General features: G+C 38.2%; 1 protein-coding gene across 1 annotated transcript in view; it reads left to right on the top strand.

Annotated features, from left to right (window-relative positions):
* Positions 1 to 27,151, top strand: part of CACHD1 (cache domain containing 1) — a 141,102-nt gene that overhangs the window by 17,391 nt on the left and 96,560 nt on the right. The window contains exon 2 of the mRNA XM_070939490.1: positions 19,975 to 20,037. Within this exon, the coding sequence (XP_070795591.1) occupies positions 19,975 to 20,037 (63 nt within the window). The remainder of the gene's footprint in view (positions 1 to 19,974; positions 20,038 to 27,151) is intronic.

The raw sequence follows: 27,151 nt of genomic DNA, 5'->3' as shown, positions 1-27,151 counted from the left end.
CTGTGGTTCCTGCTTGTTGCAGGGGCCATTTTGGGTCTAGCACAGCTGCTTTTACATTGTGGGTGAGCCAGTTGTGTTGTGTTGTGTTGTGTGTGTGTAAAGTGTGAAAGTGGTTTTTGGGGGCTTTTTGTGGCTGTGTGAGGTTCCTGCTTGTTGCAGGGGCCATTTTGGGTCTAGCACAGCTGCTTTTACATTGTGGGTGAGCCAGTTGTGTTGTGTTGTGTGTGTGTAAAGTGTGAAAGTTGTTTTTTGGGGCATTTTGTGGCTGTGTGAGGTTCCTGCTTGTTGCAGGGGCCATTTTGGGTCTAGCACAGCTGCTTTTACATTGTGGGTGAGCCAGTTGATGTTTTTTAATTTTTATTTGGTGTGCTTTGGAAGAGGGGTAGTCTTATACGGCGAATATAGCCCATATATAGCCCTATATTTTAACAGGAAAATTCAGGGGTCGTCTTATACGCCCAGTTGTCTTATACGCCGGAAAATACGGTAACAAATGCAGACCAAAGAGGCATTATTATTTTCTGAAAAAATTGAAAAAAATTGATCCTTTGCCATTTGTATTCTTTGTGACCATACAGTTTTGGCTCATATTTAGCTTTCATGCAACATACCAAAACTTATTCCAGGTCTTTTGTTTCAGTGTATCTGTGGCCAGCAACTAAACATTAATAAATCTTAACATTTGGGGAAAATGAAAATAATGCTGTACTAGCATTGTTAAAGACATACAAAAGATTTCAAGTAAAACAAGTAATTAAATGGACCCTATTATCACAGAGATGGTAATATGATTCCTTTTCATTATAATCCCTTCAATCTAGTAAGGCTTGCATGAATATAATGCAAATTTAAGGAGTGCCATTTATGAATTATTTGTTCAATTCTTGATGACTTGGTGATTTTTACACATTGAAACAGTATCAAGCTATCAAATCCTGATTTTTTTCCTCACTTTCATGATAGCTAATTTTATTTGGTATAAAGTTCCTTATAATATTTAAAAACTTATTTTGATTAAACTGCTTTTGTTCACTGTCCTTCAAACATTATTAATATTCTTGATTAGTAAGATATTTAGAGTATGGCTTAGAAATAAGCATATTTAGAAGCAGATGATTTAAATATTCTGGCCTGTATCATTTGTGTCTCTCAATTAAAAAATGAATATTTAAAGCAAAGAAAAATTGAAATCATTATCTACCTACTTTGGGAATTGATTGATCACATATGGAAACTTTTCATATGTTAGTGTAAGAAGTGAGAAAGCAGGAAAGCAGTGCTGCCTGCATGTAAATGCCAAAATGTATCAGAATATTTGAAACTTTAAAAACAATTCTTACTGTTTTAATTGCTTATGTAATTTGTGTTCTAACCTTTCAGTTTTTATCTGTATATCTTGATTTCCTCAGGAATATATTAAAAGCTAAACTTCTTTTTCAAACCATATGATTCTCAGTGTTCTGGTCATGCTTTAAAAATTAATCTCACGTATACAGAAACCAGCAACTAACTTTTGGTAAGTGCGAATAAAATTTCCTTTAAGTTGTGATCCCAGGGCAATTAGAAGTCTTTTGGACAAGAAATAATTAGCAATCTACCTTGAACTGCTGTTATGGTGGTTGGGTGGGGCCAGGCTAACCTTTCCCTTAGCATAAGGTTTTTGCAGCAAGACATAAGTTAATTGGCAGACACCAAAGTATATATTATTCATTAGGCCTTTTGTTATTTCACAAACTAAGGCAGCCATTGCTATTTTGGTTTCTTGCCTAGTTTTTACCTTTTCTGACTTAAACTACTGCGACTAAGCAAATTTAATTGTCTATGGTTATATTTCTTTGAGATAGTCTGTTAGAATGCAAGCATTCACAAACTTAACAGTATTCAGAGTTTGCTGATTGTCTGAAACATGCCATATAATTAATAGTCAAGGTACAATGATTGATTGAAAGAGCTTTTGTAGTGACAATATTAATCTGTAAGGGCTATGCTACAAATAATATCATTAAATGTGTTATATATGTACACATTGCAGTAGTTCACATGAGAAACAGAATTAGCATTCTTGTGTGTATTGTAGAATTGAATAATATTTGTTCATGTATTCCCATTTTATAAATCAATTTATTTTATTTATTTACTGAATGTCAAACAATTGAAACAGGAAATGACCTTAGATCTAGTTGCCATGACACCCTTCAGTCCTATCTAGTTTTCAGGAAGATGAAAGGATCTAACTGTCTTTTGATAGTGAGCAACTAATTGGATGGTTGAAAGTAGGAGAGATTTAATGCAGAAAAAAAAAATAAAAAACAGGAAAAAAATAGAACAGCTGTGTTTTTGTGTACACCTATAATCCTCCAATATGACATTCCAAGGACAAAATGACCTCCATGAACCTAAAACATACAGATTCTAATATCTCTGAAAAGATTTGGTTACTGTTTTTTAAAGCATATTTGCAGTGAGAATTACATTATCCCTATCCATGCAAATACTTTGCAAATTGTTCAGAATTTCATATTCTTTCAAAAATCTATATAATCTGTCAAAATTCATACAACATTCTGTGCCATGATGCAAGGTTATTAATCCCAATTTGAAACCATCCTTCCCAATTAATGCATGCTTGTGAAACACTTGCATATGTATACCCATACATACATGCATACATACATGTATGTAACAGTACCCAGCTGTCAAACTTCAAAGGAACGGCAGGGGCAGACAAAGATTAAATTGCTATAAACTGAATTAATTATGATTAAAATGAATTGTTCCACTTATGATTATGTATCTGCCAACAGCTTTTATATTGAAATATATGTACACATCATACCTATACTCAAATACACTTATACAAATATTCATATCCCTCTGCCCTTCCAGCAAAGAAGAAAAAAACAGGGTAACAGAAGAGGGGAAAGAAAGACAAAACTAAGCTGGAACAAAATGGGATACGGTGAGAGGAACAGGTAGCGTGACAGATAATATAAGATAATATAACACAATTCACACAAAATTCAATACATAGGGTTTTTTGTTGGGCTCAAGTGTATATATACTGTTTTGACTGACCTATGTATCCTTGTTTGTTAATAAACACTGTTGTATTCAACGTCTTTTAATCTCAGGTGGGTATTCTTAAGCTTTCTAGACCTCTTCCATCACTATGAAATTTGATAGCAGTATTATGTTGCAGGGATGAAAAGCTACACTCTGTCAGCTTCCTTTTTATGGTCTGCAGAATGGATGGGATCAAAACTCCAGCTCCTCCCCCTTATTTTGCATTAAAGCTCCAGAAGACCCTTTACAGAACAGATTCACCCATTTTCTAAGTACAGAGCTCTATGTACTTTACAAAGCTTGTTGTGGCCTCTGAATTGAGGGAACTTGCTCAATCCTGGTTTATTTCTATTCAACACCATATGAGAGAGCTTCTTAGTGCCCCCACCCCCACCCCAATTCCAATATATAAAAGAATCATCAATGCTAAAAATGCCACAATCTGAATAGAAACCGATCTGTATGTTTAAATATAATGCCACAGGTATTTCCTCATCTCCCAGGATTTTAATGCATATATTTTAAACTACACATCATAGCTTTGGTAGAGAAATGCAGAATCAAATAACAAAAGCAACTACCTCTGGCGAACAAGTGAAATGTATTGTGTGTTATTGTTATGATGAAAAAAAGGTAGCAAAAATCAATTGTATTCCTGTGGGATTCTGTTTAACACGGACAGTATATGTTTTACTATCAGGTTCAGTACTTAGTAGCATCAGGAAAGATAAAGATTTTAGAGAACTCAGACCAATGTTCATTTTGCAATACTTTTTGTAGTTAAGCAACCCATTGCAGTGTTATTTTCTTCCTTGTTTCTGTGTTCACCTGGTGTACAATCTATATATTGACATGCCAAATACCAAAACCAAAGTATGCCTTGTTCTCATCCTAGTTCCATTCATCAGGAAGCTTTGAACCCATCCCATTTAATCATGGACTTAATGGGTGAGTGGTTCTTAATGACAAAATTAATATATGAACAAAAGCTTGCAACCTGACAGCATGGGAATATTGGCCATCTGAGACCAGGAACATAAACCACAGAAACCTCTTCAGTTTTTCAGACTATCTCTATGATAGCTATGAATAGATTGATAGTAAGTAAGTAAGCATGTAGGAATTATCTCCAGATGTTCTACATTCACTGTAAAATTTCAAACTTTAGTATCTCCCACAAGTTTCATTTGAGTCTGAAAGGGTAAAGCCAGTTCTCTTTCACAATTTTTAGAATTATATTATCCAAATTATTTTACTTCTAATCTGAAAAATATTTCTAGCATGTAAAATGTGAAAAAACACCAATGGCAGATGGGTATTCATTTCGGTTTTTAAGATAGTGGATTCAAGAAGAAAAAAGGAATGTGATTCTCCAAAATAATGTACAAGGCTTAAAGTCATTTTTTGTTATTTTTAAACCACACATAACAGAATAATATAATATCTGTCATCCACTCTATAACAGTAACTTTTGCTGAAGTTCCAGATTATAAAAATGCAGAGTTTACAGAGATGTGAGTTCGCCTATCTGTCTTAATCTACTGATAAATGGTTTCTATAAAGCACAGTACAAAAGATTAAAATATACTATCTTATCCCATTGACTGAGTGTAGAAGAATGAGTGTAATGGCACCTGTTATGAAACATTTTCAGGTATTTTTTAAAAAAAATATAGTAACATTCAGAAGGTTGCACACCTTATCAGTCAAATTTCTCCTTAGTTGTAACTTCTCGTATGGTACTTCTCATATTTTAGTACTGTTTGTAATGCTCTCTGGCTCTACTAGTGTTAGAGCAGCCAAAAATTGCAGTATAGAATGCTGCACATTTTCAGCACTTGGTTTACCTGAAGTAATTACTGAAATTGCATAATATGCTCACCTGGGTATTAACTTTGCTTAATTTTTTTTTTTTTTTGTATCTTATGTTGAGTGAACCAAGCCCATTTAGTTATTTTGTGATTCAGTGTATTCTGTCAAACTGGAAGATTACTTAACTCGGTAACCAGAGTTAAGTGTATCTTGTGATTGGGGTCCTTATCTTAGATGCCAACCCTTCATTTGCATAGAATCAGAAGGTAAGATTATCTTAATCTTTTATGAATGAGCAGGTGCTGGTGCATGCAACTGTTTTGCATCTTTCCACCCACAGGTGGCTAAACTGCAGGTCCCAGCAGATGATTGTGCATGTAAATTCACGAGCAGCCACCCTGGGAAAATCTTTGAATCAGTTTCATCAAACTTTCTACTTGATATAAGGTTTTTTTAATACTTTAAGGAGGCATGCTTTCCTAGCAACCTTTTTATTCCATCAGGCGGGCTTGGCCTAATTTCTTCCCTTTTTAAATATGTAAATTTTAATCTGTTTTTAAATTATTGGGGTGTTTTAATCTGTCTGGGCCAAAATGATTTAATTTGATTTTATCTGGTTTTTAAATTTTTTGTATTTATGTATTTTATTGTTGGCTGTTCACCGCCCTGAGTCCTTCGGGAGTAGGGCGGTATACAAATCAAATAAACCTAAACCTAAACCTAACCTAGCAGCGATTACCGTATTTTTCAGAGTAAAAGACACACCTTTCCCCCCAAAAAAGAGGGTGAAAATCTGGGTGCATCTTATACTTCGAATGTAACCCTGCCCAGTTCTCAAATGGAGGTTTCAGAAGCTGAAAAAAGCATCGGAAACGAAGCTTCAGAAAAGAAGCCCCCAAACAGAGCTTCAGAGGCTTTTTTTCTGAAGCTCTGTTTTGGAAGTTTCAGAGGCAGAAAAAAAGCAAAAAAAAGCAAGGCACAGAACTCACAACCAAGGAACCTGTTGCTAAAATTCACCTCTGGGAACAGCTGATTGGGGGTATTCCGGGAGGCCAATCCACCTGCCAATCAATTTTTTTCTTATTTTCCTCCCCAAAAACTAAGGTGCGTCTTATACTCTGGTGCATCTTATACTCCGAAAAATACGGTACTTTCCAAACCATGCCGCTGAATGTCTGCAGTCATATTAGGGACCTATGGGCATGTGGTTTGATTGTTGCATTAATATTTATACCTAATTAGCTTCTCCCTCTGTGGTGGAGATGGGTGGTTTCTAAATTTGTTAAATATATAAAATCACCTAACTTAAAAACTTTTTGTTACATGTTTTATTGATCTCAGAAGAATTTAGTTAATGCTCACCTGCTTGCATTTTTTGGTGGTGGGAATGCTGGGTAGATTACGAGCATGTTTCTCTTAGGTGCATATAAATGAATTATCTTAGGTAGTTTAATTTTATTTTGCCCAGTGTTTTTTTTAAAGCTAAAAGTAATTATTAATACCAGTAATCCTTTTCTGCAGTTCATCTGCTATCCTGGGAAAAGACACTTTCAGGTTAGAGTTGAACACTTCTATCAGGTACAGGTATAGAATTTGTGTAACAGTAATTTTAAGAAATACTTCCGGCTCTGAAAGCATTTGTATGTGCTTACATATATGGTTTCTTTCCATGCATTGTGGAATCTGCTAGGATTTCATGTTGATTCATATTGGCAGAAGCAAATAAAAAATAATTTAGGATGACAAATCAAATTTTCTATCCTTTCTCTCTTCCTTTGAAACAGGCTGTGCTTTGGGTATTTTTCCCCTGTTTTGTATTAAAAGAAAGACCATGAAAACAGACTAATGATAGCATAGTACTCTTATTTTGAACTCATCTAGTTATTGAAACCATGGGGCCAAACTAGTGCTTTCAGAATAATAGCAGGTTGAAAAATCAGTGTAAAACAGGACAACACAGCAATATCATTTTCATAATTGTATAATTTATCATGTGAAGGAAAGCAGTGCTAAAAGGTTTTGCTCACTTTTCATACTTCAAAGAGAAAATGAAGTTCTCCATTCTTTGTGTGAAATGCCTTTGAAATATCAATCACCTTCTTTACTTTTATAGCATGACTAAAGAGCCATTGTGTTGTGAACTCATGAAAATTGTATATAAACACTCCGAAGATAATCCAGAGTTGCTTGATAATGAGATGAATGGCATATAAATGTAATAAATAATAAATAAATAAGATGTTTTGTTAGCATACTCAATGGATAGCTGCTGCATTATCAATTATAGTTTTGAAATTGCCTAGACTTTTGGCATTAAAATTGGTCACCTTAGCTGAATATTGGGCTTCTGTGAAATTATTATGAAGAGCTTGGTTTGTGTTCCTGTTTAAAAATAATTTATTGTGAGGTTGATGATTCTATAATTCATAACACATGCAGAATATTCTTAACTGCTTAGTAAGGTTTTCTGTGACTTTTATTTCTATTAGATGGTACATTTATAGCTAATTGTACTTTACATGATATATCAAAGACTGTAAATCAGGAATAAGAATGCATAGGCTTTCTAATTCTGAGTAAATTAGTTTTGTTTATTCTTCAGTTATTGAACAGATTAGAGACAGAAAATATATTTGATTGAGATGATCAAATAAGGCCAAATAAACTAGGATGTACATAAGCCCACTGTTTTGCTTGCAGTGCAAGCTCTTTCCTGCTGCTTTATCTTTTGTGTATGAATGAAACAAAATAGAAGAGCACAATTACCAGTAATCACAATTTATCTTATAAATGTACCTGAAACTGTGTTTAATGTCTTGCTGGAGATAAGATTTATATGTCAGTTTTTAAAAAGTAAAAAGTTAGTTTTTGAATCTGGATTGTTTAGACTAGGCCTGCCAAATTTATCAGGCATCACATGCAGGCCATGCCCACCCCGGCTCCGCAAAGGCAAAAAACGTGATACGTCACAATACATCACATGACATGATTAAGTTTGACACCCGTGCTTAGGCTTCATCTGTATTATGCTAAAATGGGATTGAGTGGAATGAGTGGAATTTTAAAAGAAATGGCGTTGATGTTCCAATCAGCTATGCCATGCAAATCAGCTGAGCCAGAAAGAAGGAAATATAGGACAGGATAGAGCAGGGGCAGATGGGCAGGGCCAGCTGATCATCAGAACTGCCGGTTCACACGAACCAGTCCGAACCGGCAGCAGCCGTTATGTCTATATACTTTGTATATAGACATATATGTACATGCTATGTTTAAGGCTTAAATTTATTGGGATAGTAAATTTAGGCAAAAAATCAATCTATTTCCTGCCATTAAGGTTCCTTCCTTCCTTCTGGAACATGAACAAGAAACAAAGAGGTTGCCTCATACAAACTAAGCTAAATTAACTGTGTCCACAGTATTTTAAAATATGCTTAGTATTGCACAGTGTTATTTTCATGACACCAAGAGGGACCGGTAGTGTCAAGCATTGTTCTTAAAAACAAATAAATAAATGTGTGTGTGTGTATATACATATTTTGATTAGGCATAAGATAGATAATTTAGTCTTCGGATAGTAATGAGCACATTTTTTTTATCAGAGAAGCTCAGAACTCTGTTGTTGTTTTTTAAAAAAATACAGTGCTTTGAAGCCAATGGAGCTTCAGCATTATTATTTGTTCATCTTTGTGTGTCACAATAATTGCCTGTGTCCTTTGTAGCTTAAGGGCCATAGCTGTCTGTAACAAACCACAATGGCATCAAACGAACATGTCATACTTCAAAATCCATTGCATATACTTTGCAGTAATATTACTGCATCTTAATACTTCATATTTTACTGGTTTTTTTTTAAAGGGTGAGAAGGGTGCATAATTAAACTATGAAACAAGAAGTATACTATGCTCCCATATGAGAGTATTTTTGTCAGTTCCTAATCTCTTTTGTTAAGATTTATCTTTGTATATTAGGATTCAGTGCTGATGTATGTTTAGATCTAGAAAGTGCAGTCAAGTATTGCCAAATCTGTGTAGCCAAATTACATGCAACTTTGACAAATTGTAGCAAGGAGTCACTCAAAAATCTCTTCTAAACTGTTTGCACTCTGTCTTAAAAAGTCTAAGGATAAACTCTGTAACTTGGCCTAGTTTATTTGCTGATGCTTCCTGCAAAATACTTCAGCAGCTGAAGCAACCAGATGTTTTGTTCTGCTGATGCAGATGTGCTAATGATTTCCTCCTTTTCTATGCGTCTACATATTGAAGAATACAAACTGCTAGTAAGGGCTTATTTGTGACCTTATTTTCCACACAGTAAAATCTTGAGCTCATATGTAAAGTTGTTACTATTTCTATGGATTCCTAAAATGTCAGGCTTATAAAACTGCAGATTGTAAGCAGCTAACTTTCTTCTTTCGCTTTTACAAATAGTAGCAACAAATTCTGAAATGTTCTGGCTGTTTGCTTAAATGATTTAGGGCTGCTTGTTTCCTAATCTGGTTTTAGGCAAATGATGGAAAACAATATGAATCTAACTAAAACCAGAATATCATCCTGTCTTGATTAGCATCTTTTTTTAAAAAAAATTCTGGCTGTTTGCTTAAAAAGTACCTGCAATTTTGTGCCTTCCTGGAGGATATTAGTTTGGGAAAAGGCCACCTAATTTCTCATAGTCTGAATGTTTCACACCTTGATGGCCTTTTCTTGACTTGTATTCATTTATCTAAAATTTCTTTCATCTTCTTCTGGTCCTCTTTTTGAATTGCTTGCATTTGGAACAGATAGCACAGCAGGTTTCCTGTTGATTTGAAAGTGCAAAGAAAGTGCAGAATTACCAAAAATAAAATAAAAGTGATAGGGTACAAATGAAATGTGCAGTCATTTTAAAAAAATTCTAAAACTGTTTTCTCTTCCAATTGTTGAATTTTCATAGACACTGAATTGTTTACCAACTGTTTACTGATCTATATATCAGTTATGTATGATTCTCTCTCCCTCTCCCTCTCTCTCTGTCTGACAGACAAACAGACAGACAGTCATAGCTGACTTTTCTAAAGCCACATTTCAGAAATTTTCTCCCATGGTTTTTTTTTTAAAGAGAAAGAGGCTTATAATTTAAGGAAGAGAAGAATGGTGAGAGAATATGGTGGGCATTTATCTACAGAGCTACTTCAAATAGGATGTTAAGAATGCCTTTAAGTGTATTGATAATAGATAAAAAGAAGATGGGGAGGGGGGGGAATGTATACGGATTTGGAGAATTCCTGTGCCAGAATAAATAAGAAATGCTAATCAAGAGAGGATGACTTTCTGGTTTTAGTTAGATTCACATTGTTTCTCATCATTTGGAACCAAGCAATCATAAGTCATTTAACAGAATGGGTGGGATTTGGGGAAAAGTGGCTTGCAGCTTGCCTTTAGAAACATAAATTATGTTCTTTTTTGCATTTCATTTCCCTTGCAATTAGCTTTGTAGTCAGGACAGTTATATTTTATGGTGTCATTCCTGCTTTGGAAGTGGTTAAAACGAGAGCCATGCTGATCTGTAAAATGAGCCCTAGTTTGAGAGTGTGGCTGACATTTTAGCATTCCAATTTCAAAAACCTTCTGAGTTATAAATATTTTATGTGCAGTGAACCATCCTTAAAAATTAAATATGAATGAGTATAACCAAACCTTGCTGCACACTGAATACACTGAAGTTTCAGAATTTGAGTAAATGCGTGCTGGGGAATCTTAAATTGTTTTTAATTGAGAATACATTGGACTAGTGATCAGCAAGGGTATAGCTGAAGAGCAAGGATTTGTTTTAAATAAATTGCTATGCATTCTCTAGAGACTCATATATTTATTTTATTTTATTGTTAATTTGGTTCATTAGACAGGCAAATGACAGGTGCCATACTTCTTCCATCTGTAATTGAAATTATTTAATTGTAGCAATTTGTCAAAAGCAGCAGTTGTTATATAATTGAAGGTAGCTGTCAGAGAAGAAGCTGTTGGATGTAATTGATAATTATTGAAAATGGCCCTCTCAGGCTTTCTCTTACTAATTTATAAGTTTAAAAGCATTGCTTTCATAGACTGATTTTAATTTGTTTGGGAATGCATTCTTTTCAAAGACATATTTTTCTAAGCGGTGAAGCTTCCTTTTTAAAGGTACAGTTTATCCCAATCGTGGCATATGTCCAAGATTTGGAATATGATTTTGTATTTTTGGTTGGTTTTTTCCCCAAGTGTTTGTTCCAGGTTTTTCCAAGTCCATTGGAAAAAAGAATATTGCACTCTTAATATTGGTAAATGTAGGCAGAACGTAGATTAATAGCTTTATTTGGGAGTGAAGCAGAGGGATGAAGAACATTTTTTAAAATTAATATGATCTGCTGCCTTACAATTACCCTGTCTGAACGCTAAGCTAAAAGGCAAGATGACTTACGAAATCTGTTCATGAAATAAAAGTGATGAGAGATGGCTTTCACTGCCCAAAGTGGCTACTTGGCAGTGAAAATTTTAAGAATTTGAAGAGTGGTGTGTCTTTTTTTTTAACAGCACTGAGCAAGGGGATTTATCATTGTTCCTCTTGATTGCAGCATCCCTGCAGTCACATGATTTCTGTTTGTGATCCTCACTGTTGGCTTCTGGTAAGCAAAGTCAGTGGGGAAGCTGGCTGGAGGTTGCAAATGGTCATGTGATAATGCAACTGTAGGCACATTCATTGAGTTCAAAGCACAAAAGCACTTATTTTTACTACTTATACACAAGAAACTAGTCAACTAATGTTCAAAGTTAAATTGGCCCTTGATCAGAGGTGGGTTTCAGCAGGTTCTGACCAGTTCTAGAGAACCGGTAGCGGAAATTTTGAGTAGTTCAGAGAACCGGTAGTAAAAATTCTGACTGGCCCCACCCCCATCTATTCTCTGCCTCCCAAGTCCCAGCTGATCTGGAGAAAATGTGGATTTTGCAGTAACCTTCCCCTGGATTGGGGTGGGAATGGAGATTTTACAGTATCCTTCCCCTGGAGTGGGGTGGAATTGGAGATTTTACAGTATCCTTCCCCTGCCATGCCCATCAAGCCACGCCCACCAAGCCATGCCCCGCCCACCAAGCCACACCCACAGAACCGGTAGTAAAAATTTTTGAAATCCACTACTGCCCTAAATAAGGGTCTACAGAATTCACGGGGTAAGGCTGGACTTGGGTCTGTTGTGGCAATGCAGAATTAAATGTAACTGATGACACATTTAACTCTACCTTCCAGCTCAACCTGCTCTTTTCCTATAGGGATTGACCTAATGACTGCAACCAGGACTGTTGCAACTGTTGTCCTGGAGCACAGTCATGCAACAACAGTCATCTGTCATCGTAAGACAGAATAACAAAAAAATGGAGTTGAAAACCTCCAGTATTGGAGTCCACAACTTCTGGAGGCAAGCCATTCCATTGATTATTTTAACTATCTGGGCTACTTTTAAGCTCCAGCCGCCTCCCTGGCTGCCCAGAAAAAAAGAAATGGGGCCAAGAAGACCCTTCCATACTTTTTTAGATGGCTGCCATGTTTTCTTCATCCCCAGGCAGTTCCCAGGAAATTTCTCCTTAGTTCTATCCATTGCTTCTTGTTCTGCCTTCAGGTGCTTTGGAGAATAAATTGACCCCTCCTTTTTGTGGCATTCTCCTAGTCACACTTTACACTTGTCACACTTGTGGCAGCCTCATAAGTCACACTTTATGATCATATCGCCAAGCCTGGTCAGTCTAAAACAAAACCTTGCAATCTTTTTTTAAGTGGTTATCAACTCCCATCAGGTTTCCTCAAACCCCATAATAAGTGTTTAGAAATATTTGAAAATATGTAGCTATTTGGTATCATATCGGCATTTATCATAGAAATAGAAGTCTTTCTCTTTGTATCTGGACAGGTGTGTATGTGTGTCTTTCACTGTGTGTCTTTTATTCCCTTTTTAATATTAAATTATTAAATATTAAATTTATTAAATAAATAATATTGAATATTAATTGAAATTCATTTTACTTGTGAAAGACTAAAGTATGTGTATTCCAAATATGGGCAATGGAAATCACTCAAGACAACTATAATTTTCTTTAATGTGTTGGGTTAGAATAGATGAAACCAGTATAATATGAGTCTTTTCAAGTTGTAGACATCAGTATAAGCAGCATATAGAACAGAGGGATGGTAATAATATGAGTCGTTTCAAGTTGTAGACATCAGTATAAGCAGCATATAGAACAGAGGGATGGTAAGCTCACTCTTTAAAAAGATCCAGAATTCCCATCTTTGAATGTTGGTAGAACAATAATACATTCAGGAAAGGGCATTATGAATATTATTCATTCTCTTGGTTTTGCTAGCTTCCCTAATTTTGTTTATTTATTTGACTTATTTATGGTTTGACATTGATAGATTAAAAGACAAACTCTTGTAACAAAGGCAGAAAGAAGCAAAATGAATAATAAATACTGCAAAAAAATTACAAATGAAAGCAAATATATGTGTCCCAGGATAACATTGCAGGATCTAATCTGGGTCGGTCACTGGGACCAGAGGTTTAGTCTTCCACGTTTTTGGACTTGTGCTGGAGCCCATCTTCAGGGAACTGCTGTCTATCAGGTTGAGCCACAGTGACACAGTGGCTAGAGTGCAGGCTACTTCTGCTGCTGCCAGCTGCCTGCAATTTGGCAGTTCAAATCTCACCAGGCTGAAGGTTGACTCAGCCTTCCATCCTTCTGAGGCGGGTAAAATGAGGCCCCAATGGTTGGGGGCAATATGTAAACTCTTAGAGAGGGCTGTAAAGTGCTGTAAAGCAGTATATAAGACTAAGTGCTATTGCTATAGCTACCGGAGTGTATGCACTATTGTGTAAACCTCTGGTCCTGGTGACCAACCCAGATTAGATCCTGAAAATAAAATTAAGCAGTGCATTATACGGATGCTTTAGCACCTGGTAACCAGAAATAATATTCCCTGCTTAACTGAAGAAGACTGGAGTACACACCCTTTACAGAAATTACAATTGCTTTGTTAGGGCCGCAAGCCAGAATTCTGGGGATCTGGAAAGTAGCAGCACAGGAAAAGCTAGTCTGTGCAAACCTGTAAAATGCATATTTCTCACTGAATAGCGCTGAAGAGTTGTAGCAATTCTTTGTTCAGAACCTCGAAAACGTATGTGTTTTCATTTGACATCAGCCTTAGCATATATTAAGTATTTCCAAGTAAGTTCGTATTACTTATATCATAGATAAATAAATGAGAACAGTTAAATGGCTCTTTTTGCTGGGCTTTTAAAAACTATGTGTTTCTAGTTCTTGATTTTGCTGATCAGTGCTAGAACAACACACAAAAAGTCACACACATTAGATTTTTTTTTTTTTTTGGGCCAGAGTATGAAGTTACATAGACTGTAATATTTCATTCATCAGACAGCTGTGTGCTGTATATACTCTCATGTGATAGATCGTCCTAGAGAGTAGAGAAAAATCACCAAAAAGGAGACAGAATCTCTTGGCTGAGATACCTGTGGTAAGGGGGCGGCCAATAAATTTAATAATAAATAAACAAACAAATAAAATACAACTTGTAGTGAAGTATGGGAGCTGGTTAATATTTAAGGGACAGAAAAAAACTGAGGTATTTTCAAGTCACATTTATATTGCTGCAACAAATAAAGTTAGTGTTACTGTTTCATGGTAGTTGCATCTGAATGTTGGTATGAGTCCTTGGATTACAGCTATTTGTTCAGAAACCATATGAAGTTATGAATCATAGCTACAACTAATCCTCAAGTGTTTTGTCCATTGCAATATCTTCGCAGTCAAGTGATCAAACTTTGGGTACTTGGCAACCTGTCCACATTTATGACTGCTGTAGCAGGTCATGTTGTCTTGCCCTATGCAAAACTGCCTTTGCTTCAATTCCCCCTATCATGATCTCTCCTCCTTTGATGCTTTTCCCTACTTCCTTCTGCCACCAATCTCAGTTGACCTTCATGGTCTTTTTCCTGTTGTTGGCCCAGATCTAGGTAAGGATGCAGCCCTGGGAAGTGCATGATGGAGCCTCATTTGCTGAAAGGAGCATGCCAGGCCTAGCCAGTGGGAGACCCAGTGAAGGAAGCAGGGTTGTGGTAGATGGAGGAGCGTTGTTCTCACCATCTTAGTCCTTGACCTAAGATGGTTAAGTTATGTTTCTCTCCCTTTGTTGACATAAAGTCAGGATCCTTATATCAATTCTGACGAGTTGTCAGATCTATCATTTTTTCCTCCTTAAGTGTCATCTAGCAATAATCATTGTTTAAGCTCCCTTCAAAACTCACCCAAGAAACTGTTAACTCTTGTTCCTTTTTCCTAAAACATGTTTACTGTCAAGCATAATCCAGATAGTTGCTCAAATTTACCTGGCAAGTAGAGATTCAAGGACACAGCTCCTAAATATATGTGTGTTTATAATGTGTGTAAGACATAAACATTATTAATCATTTTCTCCTATGTGTGTAACTTAAATGGAGTGAGAATGTGTTTCTCAGTGGGAGGGAGAGATTGACATTTTTGTGTTGCAATAACCCCGTCTGATCTCAGGCTCTGATCTTCATTATTCTACCTCTCATAGCTGATCCTCCTTATGATTATAATTTTTATTTATATATTTATTTCTAAGAAAAATGTTTGTTTTTTTCTGTCTCCTTCCCATCCCTAATTCTTTTGTGTCGTGTCCTAAATATCTGAGAGAATTGGAATATCTTAACTGATTTTTATAAGACTCTTGGAAACTGGGGTGGGGAAGGGCTAAGGGCTTATAAATTTTTTAAACCATTGATGGTTGAAAAATTGAATTCAGTACAGAATTCAGGGCGCTGGCTATCACTGAACAGACAGAAGTTGGTACAGACTCAACTTTATTATTCAGCCATCACAGTTAGTATGCAACATGACAAAATGACATTATTTATGTGAAAATAGCTATTTTCTTTTGGAAATGTATTTGTCTCTTTTCCATTTAAATAATTTGATTTAGTTTCCATATTCTTCGACATCATGTTTGGACTTTGGTGGTTTAAGTAACTTTTACATCTTATGTGACTCTATTCTTAGTCTCTGCTGAGAACATAGGAATCTTTTTGGAGAGTTATTACTGTTCTGTTGTAGAGTATAATAAATGTTCTTTATTCTCTACTCCCAGTCTTAACATGATGACAAATAATAATGTATCTGGGGGAGGGGTGCCCCACCATCTGCTTTATATTTTGAGATTGCATAACATCAGCTTTAGTTCTCTGAAAGATTGCCATGTACATTGTCAAGACTATAACATTAGTCAAATTACATATACTAAATGCTGAATTGTTTTAGCATATGGAACTAATTTTCTTGCTCCCCCCTTCTTTTGGCTTTAAAAAAGTACCTTGATGACATATTTGGTACGTTTCCAGCTCTTCTTTTTTGAGGGTAAATAAGAGTTTCCAAAAGGTTATGTCTAGAAATACACTGCCTCTTATGGGACTTTCTTCTGATTTTTATAGTCTAGAAGTCTTTCATTACAATATTAGTCTAACTTGGAGCAATTATTCTCTTTGTCTCACTGGCTTTTACAAATATTTATTTTTGTTAGAATTGGGCCTCGACAGTTCAAATTCTTGGACAGTAGGCCAAACAGAACAAGTTTTATGAATATGCTTTATCTATTGTGGTGACAATTTAATTTCCTCTTAGTTTTTACAGTCCTGTAGCAAGCATGTTTGTTTGTTTATATACAGTATTTATGTACCATTGGGAGTTCAGAAAATGATTTACATTGTAAAGATCAATAAAAAGACAAATCTACCATAAAATACGAAATGCATTTTATTAAATAAAATTAATTATATAGTTGAGGGAGGGAGGGAGGGAGGGAGAGAGAGAGAGGGAGGGGGAGAGAGAGAGAGAGAGAGAGAGAGAGAGAGAGAGAGAGAGAGAGAGAGTTCTACTGTTGACAACAAATTCTCAACAATTTTCCCAAGAAAAGGAAAGCTGGAGGTAGGATAATATTAGCAGTAAGGGAATTATGTTATCCTATCTTTATTCCTGGAGATTTCTCAAAATGCTAACTTTATTTCTTGAAAAATTGATGGCTGAATATATTTCATAAACAAACTTGTGTCAGATATATTAATATGCCATCTCTGCTGCTTCTTGTAATGCTAGCTTCCTTCTTGTTTGTACATTGAATTTATTACCTATTATAGTTTTTCTTAATCATATTCAAAGTATTCAATGGAAGGTTTTGGAAAGTCTAAGAATAACATTGCTTCATCACTATTGCATTGTTTGTTGCATAACAATAATTTGATTCTGCCTTTTCTCTGTTCAATAAGATCGCATCTTTTGAACTTCATATTTTCTTTGGATTTCTAGCGAAAATAAAAAGAATACAATATTTCTTTTTTAATAAAGGACAGTTTTATCATTTTTAAATATAAAGCTCAAGTTAAAGACTAGCTTTGCACTATAGATGGAACTCATAATGTTAGTTGGGACCATTTCCGTTGTTTCTTTTAATGTCCAGAAATTTGATTAGAAAAGAAAATAATTACCATTTAATGTCTTTTCTTCTGATATTAAATTATGTTCATAACCTAACAGGGTGAGGTGGACATTATTTGTAGTGTTAGTAACTGATCAGAGCTTTTAATGAAGCTGTAAAATGAAAGGACACTTGACTGTTGCTCATTTAGAATAGTTGTATTTTTATTTTTTTAATCCTTTTAAGCTCACTGAAACCTGAAAACTCAGAAGATTTACTGGTGCCCTCTTCAAGGGTGACTGTGAAATCAAGAGTTCAAATTTCTAAAATTCCTGAAATCCCCAAGAGGGAAAGAAATCAGGGAAAATGACAATCATCAGCTCAGTGGAACAAATATAAGATTATTTCACAGTAGAATAATGACTGAAAGACTGCTGGGGGAAATTGTCTTGCCAATCTGCTTTTTATATCTTCATTTGATTTGATGATATATATATATAACACTTGCTTCCTTGTCTCGAGTGCAAAGTGGAGGTCAGAGAACTGAACTGAACTTAATCAAGACAATCAGAATTCCATCTATAGAAAAGAAGGAAATCTTTACAGAGATTTGATCCATGTCCATTTCCCTACAAAATATTATTTTCCACTGATCCTCCATCCCATACTTCTTTAATTTTCATTATCTGTTCTATCTTGATATTTTAAGTGTGTTTTTTTAATAGTGATGTACATCTGAACAAGAGCATGTGTTCATTCTCAATAAGTAAAATTAGAAATTCTGGTTTGCAATGTTTTGTATAAATTTAACTTTAAACCTCTGATTTTAGAGGCAGAAGATATATTTTTTTGCACAGAATTAAATGCTAGATGGTCTTAAGATAGGTTTTTTTCATATACCCCTGCAAACTCACTTAATAGAAGAAAGGATATGGTTTAACTAAGATGTGCATTCCATTAACAGTGTCAGTATGTGTTTTTCCATAAGATGGAATATAAAATAGAAGTGTTTATGCTGTTTAGAAGAGAATATTTCTAGCTCAGAGTTAAACTATGAACAACATTGTTGATGTCACCTAGTTTGGTAATGAAACATTTGCAAGAAAACAGCCAAGTTCCAAGAGCACCAAGAACCCCACAATTTATGCTATTTGCTTGATGATTATAAATAATTCAAATTAATTATACTTAATAAAATATACAACCTATTTTGGATATTGGTTTACAACCACTGTTGTAAAACAACATTTTACCAACCTCGGAAGGATGGAAGGATGAGTCAACCTTGAGCCCCGTGAGGATTGAACACCAGGCTGTGGGTAGAGTTTGCCTGTAATACTGCACTTTTAAACAGTGAACCACAGAGGCTCCTCCTAATCCCCCACCAATTAAATGCAGGTGGGAGAAAAGGAGTTTGAAGGTTCCACATCAGCTTTCTATACATGCTGCTTCTCATCTACCATCTTCCTTTGGGTCCTAGGTTGGTTGAAGGCATGTGGCAAAGAAGGATCAAGAGTATAAGGCTTCTGGAGCCTGTAGGCCTCAGGGTAACTTTCTCCTCACCTTTACAACGCTATTTGAATGCTCCTGTGTTATATTAGGAAGTTTCTGGTTCAAGGATGTGCCTGAACAGTGAGCAATTTCTTGCCTCTGTCTTATTAGAAAAGAAAGAAGATAGCGTCTTTTATTCCAGTGAAATATAAATAAAGTTACTATAATCTTTAATATAAGCTATTGGATAGATCCAGCTTCAAGTCCCATTCAGCCTGAATCCAATTTAACCTTTCAGATCTGGGTATATAAAAGGAGGGAAGTCTACAAATGCCAACCTTGACCTCACAGAGGAATAATTTAAGGACAATAATTAATAATAAAAATTGTTTTTAAATTTTTACTGATCTAGAGAAAAAAGCAAAAGTAAACGGAATCGAGTTGGTTTAAAAAAAAAAGCAGAGCAGTGTGAAACTGGTCATCAATGCAATATCTGCATTGTTCCTTGTTTCAAACTTGGGGGATGCCTTATGCCTGTGGCGGTACTCCATGTGAACATCAGCACTGGAAGAAGAAATTACAAGCCCATCCCTTCCCATCATGGCAAATGTCCATGGGGGCCTCTACTTGATATTAAATAAAAGCAGTTTAGAAGTCTAGACTAGTTCCTAATGAATTGAGATCAACAGAGAAGAAAAGCTAAAAGTAAAGAGATTGGGAGGGGGGGAGACATTTTTAAAAAGCTGCATTGAATTAAATGTATATGTAAACAATTCCTATACTTGGGCAAAATCAGATTTCAGATGTAAAGCATAGCTTTTAAAATTTATACCATTTGAACGCAATAGCAGGCACTCTGGATGCAATATCCTAGTCTTTTTCCACCAAAACACAAACATATGTTTAACTTAATTAAGGAAGCATATGTGTGTCTAATGAAACTGGTGTGGTTTTTTATTCTCTATTATGATAATTCTTTTAAACTTTAATCTTTTGCCTTACAATACCTGTACTGAATCCAGCTGCTTTTTATTCTGAATATGTTAAAACCATGATAATTGTGCCTTGATATCTAAGTGGTCTTTCTTAATTTTGTTGCAGCGGATATTCAACTCCTTTGTGTACACAGAAAAAATCTCAAACGGAGAAAGTGAAGTTCAACAGGTAGGAAAGTGTTGCTTAACCACCAATACTACAATAATACATACTTATATTAATGTTTTTTTTCAAAATGTTCTCTCCCAGGTCTACATATTCAGTAGGGTTTTTTCCCCTTGTTTGTTGGCTTTTTTCACTTCATTGTGTTAGATTGCTAACTTATAAATGTTTCTGTTGAGAATTGAACATATTTTTGCATTAGAAAATGGTGATGGATACCTGAAAGTGTTAGACTGAAAGTGTTTTTTCTTAATTGAATAGCATTGATGGTTGCAAAATATTTCATTTTAATGCTGGTGGTTATAGTACGTTCAAAGTAGTTCAGAGTTCTCCAATAAAGTTTTTCTCCATCAAGAAAAGAGCATTCAAACCCCCTGAAGTGTAAATAAAACCAAGCCAAACAAAGAGAGTTCATCTGGAAACACTTTCCCTTTCTTTTGCCCGTGGGGGGAAAGTGGATCAAAGAATGCAAGGATGGGGAGGGCCACGTGAGCCCACAGAGAAGGACTGTTTGGAAACAAAAAGTCTGCAGAAAAAAAAAAAAAAACCTAAAGAAGCAACTGGCTTAATTGTCCCCAGTCAACACCAGAGGATGGTAACACGGTCCTTTTGGCTATGCTGATTAGGATAGACATGGAATTATCTTGGGATTCTGCTTTCTGAGACAGATGCCACTTTTTCTGTACGTTGCGCAGCATATAGGACTTATTATAGGCATGTGTCCTTCAGTGTCAAACTCCACTGCTACACTTATTGGATATGGAGAAGACCACTCTGGGTGTGCTTAACTGTCAAAGTTTGCTCTACAAACATTGCTTCTCCTGAGCCACTTATTATGTGTAAAGATTGGCAGTGGAATTTGACATTGAAGGACACATGTTTGGTATTAATTTTCCATTAGACATTTCTTCAAACGTTTCTCTGTAACTTTGTTAAAAGCAAAAGTTGCACAGCATATAGGACTTATTTTAGGCATGTGTCCTTCAATGTCAAACTCCACTGCTACACTTATTGGATATGGAGAAGACCACTCTGGGTGTGTTTAACTGTCAAAGTTTGCTCTACAAACATTGCTTCTCCTGAGCCACTTATTATGTGTATAGATTGGCAGTGGAGTTTGACATTGAAGGACACATGTTTGGTATTATTAATTTTCCATTAGACATTTCTTCAAAAGTTTCTCTGTAACTTTGTTCAAAGCAAATTCAGCTGGGTTACTGCCACACAAAAAAGAATCCAAAAAGGTTTTTAGAAGGCATAACAAAAGAGATTTATATTCATATCCTGTTGAGGAGCAATGGAAACATTTTAGACATGTAACTGATAATTTAAATAGTTTATTGTAAAGCTTTTAATATAATTATGTTAGCAAGTGCATTTTTTTGCCATTGGTTAAACCCGATTGACCTTACACAAGATAATAAAGGAATTTGTAAAAATATATTAACTATTCAAGGAAACAGTCTAAGGTGGGCATTCATCTATTTTGCTCTTACCTACTCTATGGATAAATTTACGTTTAATCCCATCGTATCTAGCTCTATGCCAGATTGCTGTAACTGGATAAGTAAGAAAGATAGTACTTGTATTTGTAATCTAGCACAGCTGGAGATTTGAAGAGATTAGACTACTACTATTTCTCTTTTTTAAAAAGGTATTTTTATTGTTTGCTAACAATTAAAAGGGAAAGAAAGGTCTAATTTGATAGTGACAGTGATATAAAACAGAGAAACAAGTAAGAAGCATATAGTAAATAAAAACATTAAAGGATAACTTTCTAGTGATACATTCTCCCTTTCCCTTCCCTTCCATCCATTTCTTACAATCAGGACATTTATACACTGAACACTGAAGATAATTGCTTTTAAGTACTTTCATCTATTATTTTTGTTATTGGTTTGGTAACTTTTTTATTTAAAAACCTTGTGCTTGTAGATGAGTTTAGGAGAGTTTGGGATGGGGTGATGCAACCATTCTGGCTTCCCTGGCCTCTTAGGAGCTTTCAGTGCCATTGACCATGGTGTTCTTCTGGACCAACTTTGGTAGTTGAGAGTGGGAGCCACTTTGTGTGGTGGTGTTCTACTTTCTACTTTCTGGTTCCAATCAGTGTTGGTGGAGAAGGAGAGGTGAATGAAGGATGTTCCTCCAGGCTTCAGTTTTTTACTTGCCTCTTTAATACCTACATGAAATTTCTGGGGGAAATAATCTGATGTCATGGGGTTCAGTATCATCAGAATGCTGAAGATATTCAGTTATTCATTTCCACCACTAGATGGACAGATGAATGCTGTTGCAGTCTGGTGAGTGTCCGGAAGCTGTCAGGGGATGAATGGAGTGGCTTTGATTTGATCCTGGCAATCCTGGCAAGTCAGAGTGGCTCTGGATTTTGGGTCCCTCCAGCCTGGGTGATATTTCGTTTTTGACTCTTGATAGCTTTGCACAGATCTGTCTTATGTGTCAGTTGTGCCCTTTCCTGCAACATGCTGTACATCGGGCTGCTTTTGAAGACTACCTGAGAGTTACAATGGGTCAAAACGCAGTGGCATGAAAAGTAATGTGTGACCTCAGATTTACCCATATTACACACCAGTGGCACAAGCTGTATTGGTTTAGTTTCCTTCCAAGTGTAATTCAAGCATACCTTTAAAACTGTATATGGCATGGGACCAGGTTATCTGCGGGACCTCCCTCTTCTTAAGGGTATGTGCCTATCTTCTCAGAAAGGTTGGACATGCTACTAGTCTCCTCTTTTATATTGGAGCCAAGGTGGCACAGTGGTTAGAGTGCAGTACTTCAGGCTACTTCAGCTGACTGCTTAGCTGCAGCTCAGCAGATCGAATCTCACCGGCTCAAGGTTGACTCAGCCTTCCATCCTTCCAAGGCGGGTAAAATGAGGACCCAGATCGTTGGGGGCAATATGCTAACTCTGTAAACTGCTTAGAGAGGGCTGTAAAGCACTATGAAGCGGTATAGAAGTCTAAGTGCTATTGCTATATGTTCCATCTTATGTGCCTTTTCCATGTCAGCCACTGCTCTATAGATCACCCTTTTGCCCTGAAATTTGGCAGCCCCTCTTTTAATCTTCCAAAAAGCATTTAAAATCTGACTTTTCTTGTAAACACAAGGTAAGGTTGATGAGATGAACTTGTGGCCTGCATATGAAAGTTTAGCTATGACACCAGGGTTTTTTGTTTACTTGGTTAGTTAGTTTTAGTATAAATGGTTTTAATATATTTTTAATTGCAAACAGATACTAGCCTAAATTTGACTAAATTTGGTTTGCTGTATAATGTGTAGCAGCAGTCCTCAACCTTTCTGACTCATGGATCAGCAGCGGTGGCAGCAGGAGGAAGAGATGATTTCCTGTGCGCAACTCAATCTCGCGCATGCACAACTAAAGCTTTACATCTCGCCCGGTGCTTGTGCAACCCAGTTCCAAATGGGCCACAGACAGGTACTGGTCTGCGGTCCATGGATTGGAGAACCCTAATATATAGGATAAAAGGGAGCCATTCCTGCATAGATTTGGTTAGACCTCTAAAATGGGTATACACTCTCAATTTTGCCATTGCTATATTTTTCTCATTCTGGCCAATCAATCTATTATTGTTGGCAAGGTTCCTCTTTTCTAATGTACCAAATTTGATCTTGCTGCTATCAGCATACAGTAATTGTGATATTTTACATTTATGGTTTCAGGAATTATATCTAATAAAAATGTGTGGTTTCAGCTCAGATTTTATTTTTAGGACTTCCTGAGTATTTTCCAGAGTGCTGCTCCCACTGTCCATGGCTGGGGAACTACACTTCAGATCTTGACAGTAACTGAGTGAGAGCTGTTAAACTCTCCCTGCTAGGACACGCCTCCAGACCCATGATCCTCCAGTCTATCACTCAGTTACTGGCAAGAACTGAAGTGAATTTCTGAGCTGTGCTATTTTAGGCCTGAATCTTTCAGATTTTGCTCTCTCCCTGTTTTTCTCCTCTCGTTAGGTTTTTATTTCTTTATTTTGATTATTTCCCTTTTTCGTGACTCCTGTTTCTTCTGGCTGCTGTTGCGTGTGGTGAGTCCGTTTCGGGCCGCCCACGCCTGGAGCGTCGCAGCCGCCGGATTCCGACTCTTCGGGGCGGATCCGGCAAGCCTCTGTGGCCGCGAGCGAGGGGCTGAGCGTGCAGGCTTGTCGCTCTCCCCACTGCCTCAGGACATCGGCGGCGGCTTCGGGGAAGCGTCACGCTGAGAGTGCGCTCCCCGTTACTTTGATTCCTGGCGGCGGCGTGAATAGAGGCTTCGGCGCGCAGGCTTGCCGCCATTCCCGACTCGCCGCTTAGCTCTGCATTCGGAGGAGCGTCATCCTGAGGTGCGCCCTCCGCTCGACTGTGTCTCCATCGGCCAGGTCAGGAACGTTCCGGTGGGCTTCTTGGAGGCGAGTGGGCTACCTGGCTTTGGCCTGAAGACAGCAGCGGGCGCCATTTTGAAGGTCCAGTTGGGCGCCCGCCATTTTCCCTGAGTCTTCGAGCCCGCCATCCTGCTGTGGTTAGGAGGGCGGAGTTTGGCCTTTTCAGAGGTTTGAGGCCTTGCAGCAGGCAGTTTATGCCACCAGCCTGGGACTGCAGTTTACTTTAGGCCTGCTCTTAGCCATCACTGGACTCCCTCATCCCTTCTGTATATAGTTATATTCCAAAAAAAAAAAAAAAAAAAGAAGACAGTTTGAAATTAATTTGTTGCTGGCCTGCTTCTTGCATCGTTTGGCATAATCTTACATATTGACATTTCAAAAAAAAAAAAAAATCTGTATCAATAAATATATTTAAATAAACTTCAAGAAGGAGTCAGTTGGCATCTGGGCCTACCCTTGGGTCCCAGGCCTCTTCTACTTACCTGCCAGTTCCGTGCCTCCTTGGTCGGTCTGCGCAAATTGTCGACATGGCTGACAATGCATTATCCTCTGACTCTGAACCAGCCCACAGTCCGCCTCACAGTCCAGCTAAGCGGGCCAAAAAGGCGTCCAAGAAACGTTCCTTGCCTTCCAGCCACTCTTCTCGGAAGTCAAAAACTTCCAGGGGCTTGGACAGAGATGCCCAACGCCGCCACAATGCACTTGAGAAACAATGGGACAAAGCAAGGTTGGCGGCTGTGGCAGAAGTGGGCCTGGGCACAAGCGCATCTTCTCACGGCCCAGTCGTCCGGGACTATTTGTCTTCGGGTTCACCAACCTCATCTCCAGAGAGAAATGTCATCTCGACTGCGCATCAAGCCCAGCAGTTACACCTTGTCAAGGGTGTCTCTCAATCACTGCCAGATGTTTCTAGGGCAGGGATCACTCCCTCCCAGAGACCAGTCTGTCACCCGCCTGAGGCCACGTTTACCCCTACTGCAGCTGGGCTTCGGGGTCCCGATGGAGCGCTTGCCCCGTCACCTATGGACATGCAAGCCTTTTTCGCCTCTGCGTTCTCATCGTTCTTGGCTGCCGGAATGCAACAAGCGTCCATGCCTCCACCAGCCTCTTCCTCGGCTCAGCCCGCTCAACTGGGTCATCAGGTTGCCTCGACCCAAGCTAATAGAAAACAGTCTGCCTCCTCATCCAGGGCTGACTCTGACCAGGGTGAGGAATGCCCAGAGGATATCGAATTTTCGGACGATGAGGACTTGCCACCAGATTCCCCGGCTTTCACGGGGTTGTTCCGTCCTTCAATGTTTAAATCGCTACTGCACAAGGCTCGCCTTACCACCAATTTGAACACCCCTGGCGTGGATCCATCTGGTGCTACTGCGTCAGCGGGACCCCACGACGCCTTGTTTATGTCCGCTAAACAGGACAAGGAGGTGATTCCGTGTCCCCGCCTCTTTCTGGACGTTCTCCAGTCACCTTGGGGGCAACCTGGATCTCTGACTTCGCCCAGCACCCTGGACAGGAAGTTGTACTGTTCTGCACCCGAATTAGAGGATCTCCTGGCCCTTCCCGCTGTAGATCCACCTGTGGCGTCTTTGGCCTCTAACTCCTTAGTATCTACTGACTCGTAGATGGCCTTAAGTCTGAGGACCGCAGAGCTGAGCTGGCCTTCCGGAGGTCTCACCAAGCGGTCGCCTGGGCGATCAGGACGGCGACCGCTACTTCCTTCTTCAATAGGGCCACACTAATTTGGTTGAAACAACTCCAACAGAGGCTGCCTCCGGAAGAGACAAGGATACACCAGGACATTAATAAGATCGTGGCTGCAACCGAGTATTCAGCGGATGCCTCGCTTAACTCGGTGAAGTTCGCGTCCCGGGCCTTGGCTTCATCTATCTCCTCCAGACGTCTATTCTGGCTCCGGAATTGGAGGGCGGACCTCAAGGCCAAATGGAGGCTGGCGTCAGCTTCATATAAGACACCAAATTTGTTCAGACCTGCCCTGGACCCGCTCCTAGTAGAGGATCGTGACAAGCGTAAGATCCTCCCGACAGCATACCGACGCACCGAAAGGAGGTATACTCCCTACAGCCAGCGACCATCCTTTCGTCCCTTTCAAAGTTTGGGAGGCTCATTCTCCCGCAGGCCCTCTTTCACCGGCCCTGACAGGACACAAGGGAGGGACTCCTTTCGTGACCGGAGCAAGTTCCAGCCACAATCTAGACGACCCTTTCGTGGCTCCAACTTTAGGCAGTCTCGCAGGGGCAAATGACTCGCCCCTCACTGGGCCCATAGGGGGGAGACTTCAACTGTTCCATCACCAGTGGGCCCTTTCCACCAAGGACTCTTGGGTACTCCGTACCATCTCCTCTGGTCTCTCTATCGACTTTATCGGAACTCCGCCGAGTCGCTTCGTCACCTGCCAAGTTCCAATGTCGGTGGAGCGACAAAAACTGATGCTGCAGGAGATAACCCATCTGTTGAACATCGAAGCAATAGAACCGGTCCCCCATTCGGAACGAGGATCGGGTTTCTATTCGACTTTCTTTCTTGTCCCCAAAAACTCAGGGGGCTGGCGCGGTATCCTGAACTTAAAGCTCTTGAACCTGTCGGTGGAGTACCGCAGGTTCAAAATGCATTCGCTTCGGTCAATACTAGCGGGGGTTCGTTCTGGGGACTTGCTCCAATCGGTGGACCTGAAAGAAGCCTACCTGCATGTTCCGGTTCAC

The sequence above is a fragment of the Pituophis catenifer genome, unplaced genomic scaffold (assembly GCF_029215685.1).
Source record: "Pituophis catenifer annectens isolate HBS135680 unplaced genomic scaffold, rPitCat1.0.hap2 SCAF_3, whole genome shotgun sequence".
NCBI classification, from domain to species: Eukaryota; Metazoa; Chordata; class Lepidosauria; order Squamata; family Colubridae; genus Pituophis; species Pituophis catenifer.
Note: the sequence above shows the minus strand (reverse complement) of the source record. Positions and strands in the feature narration are given on the sequence as shown.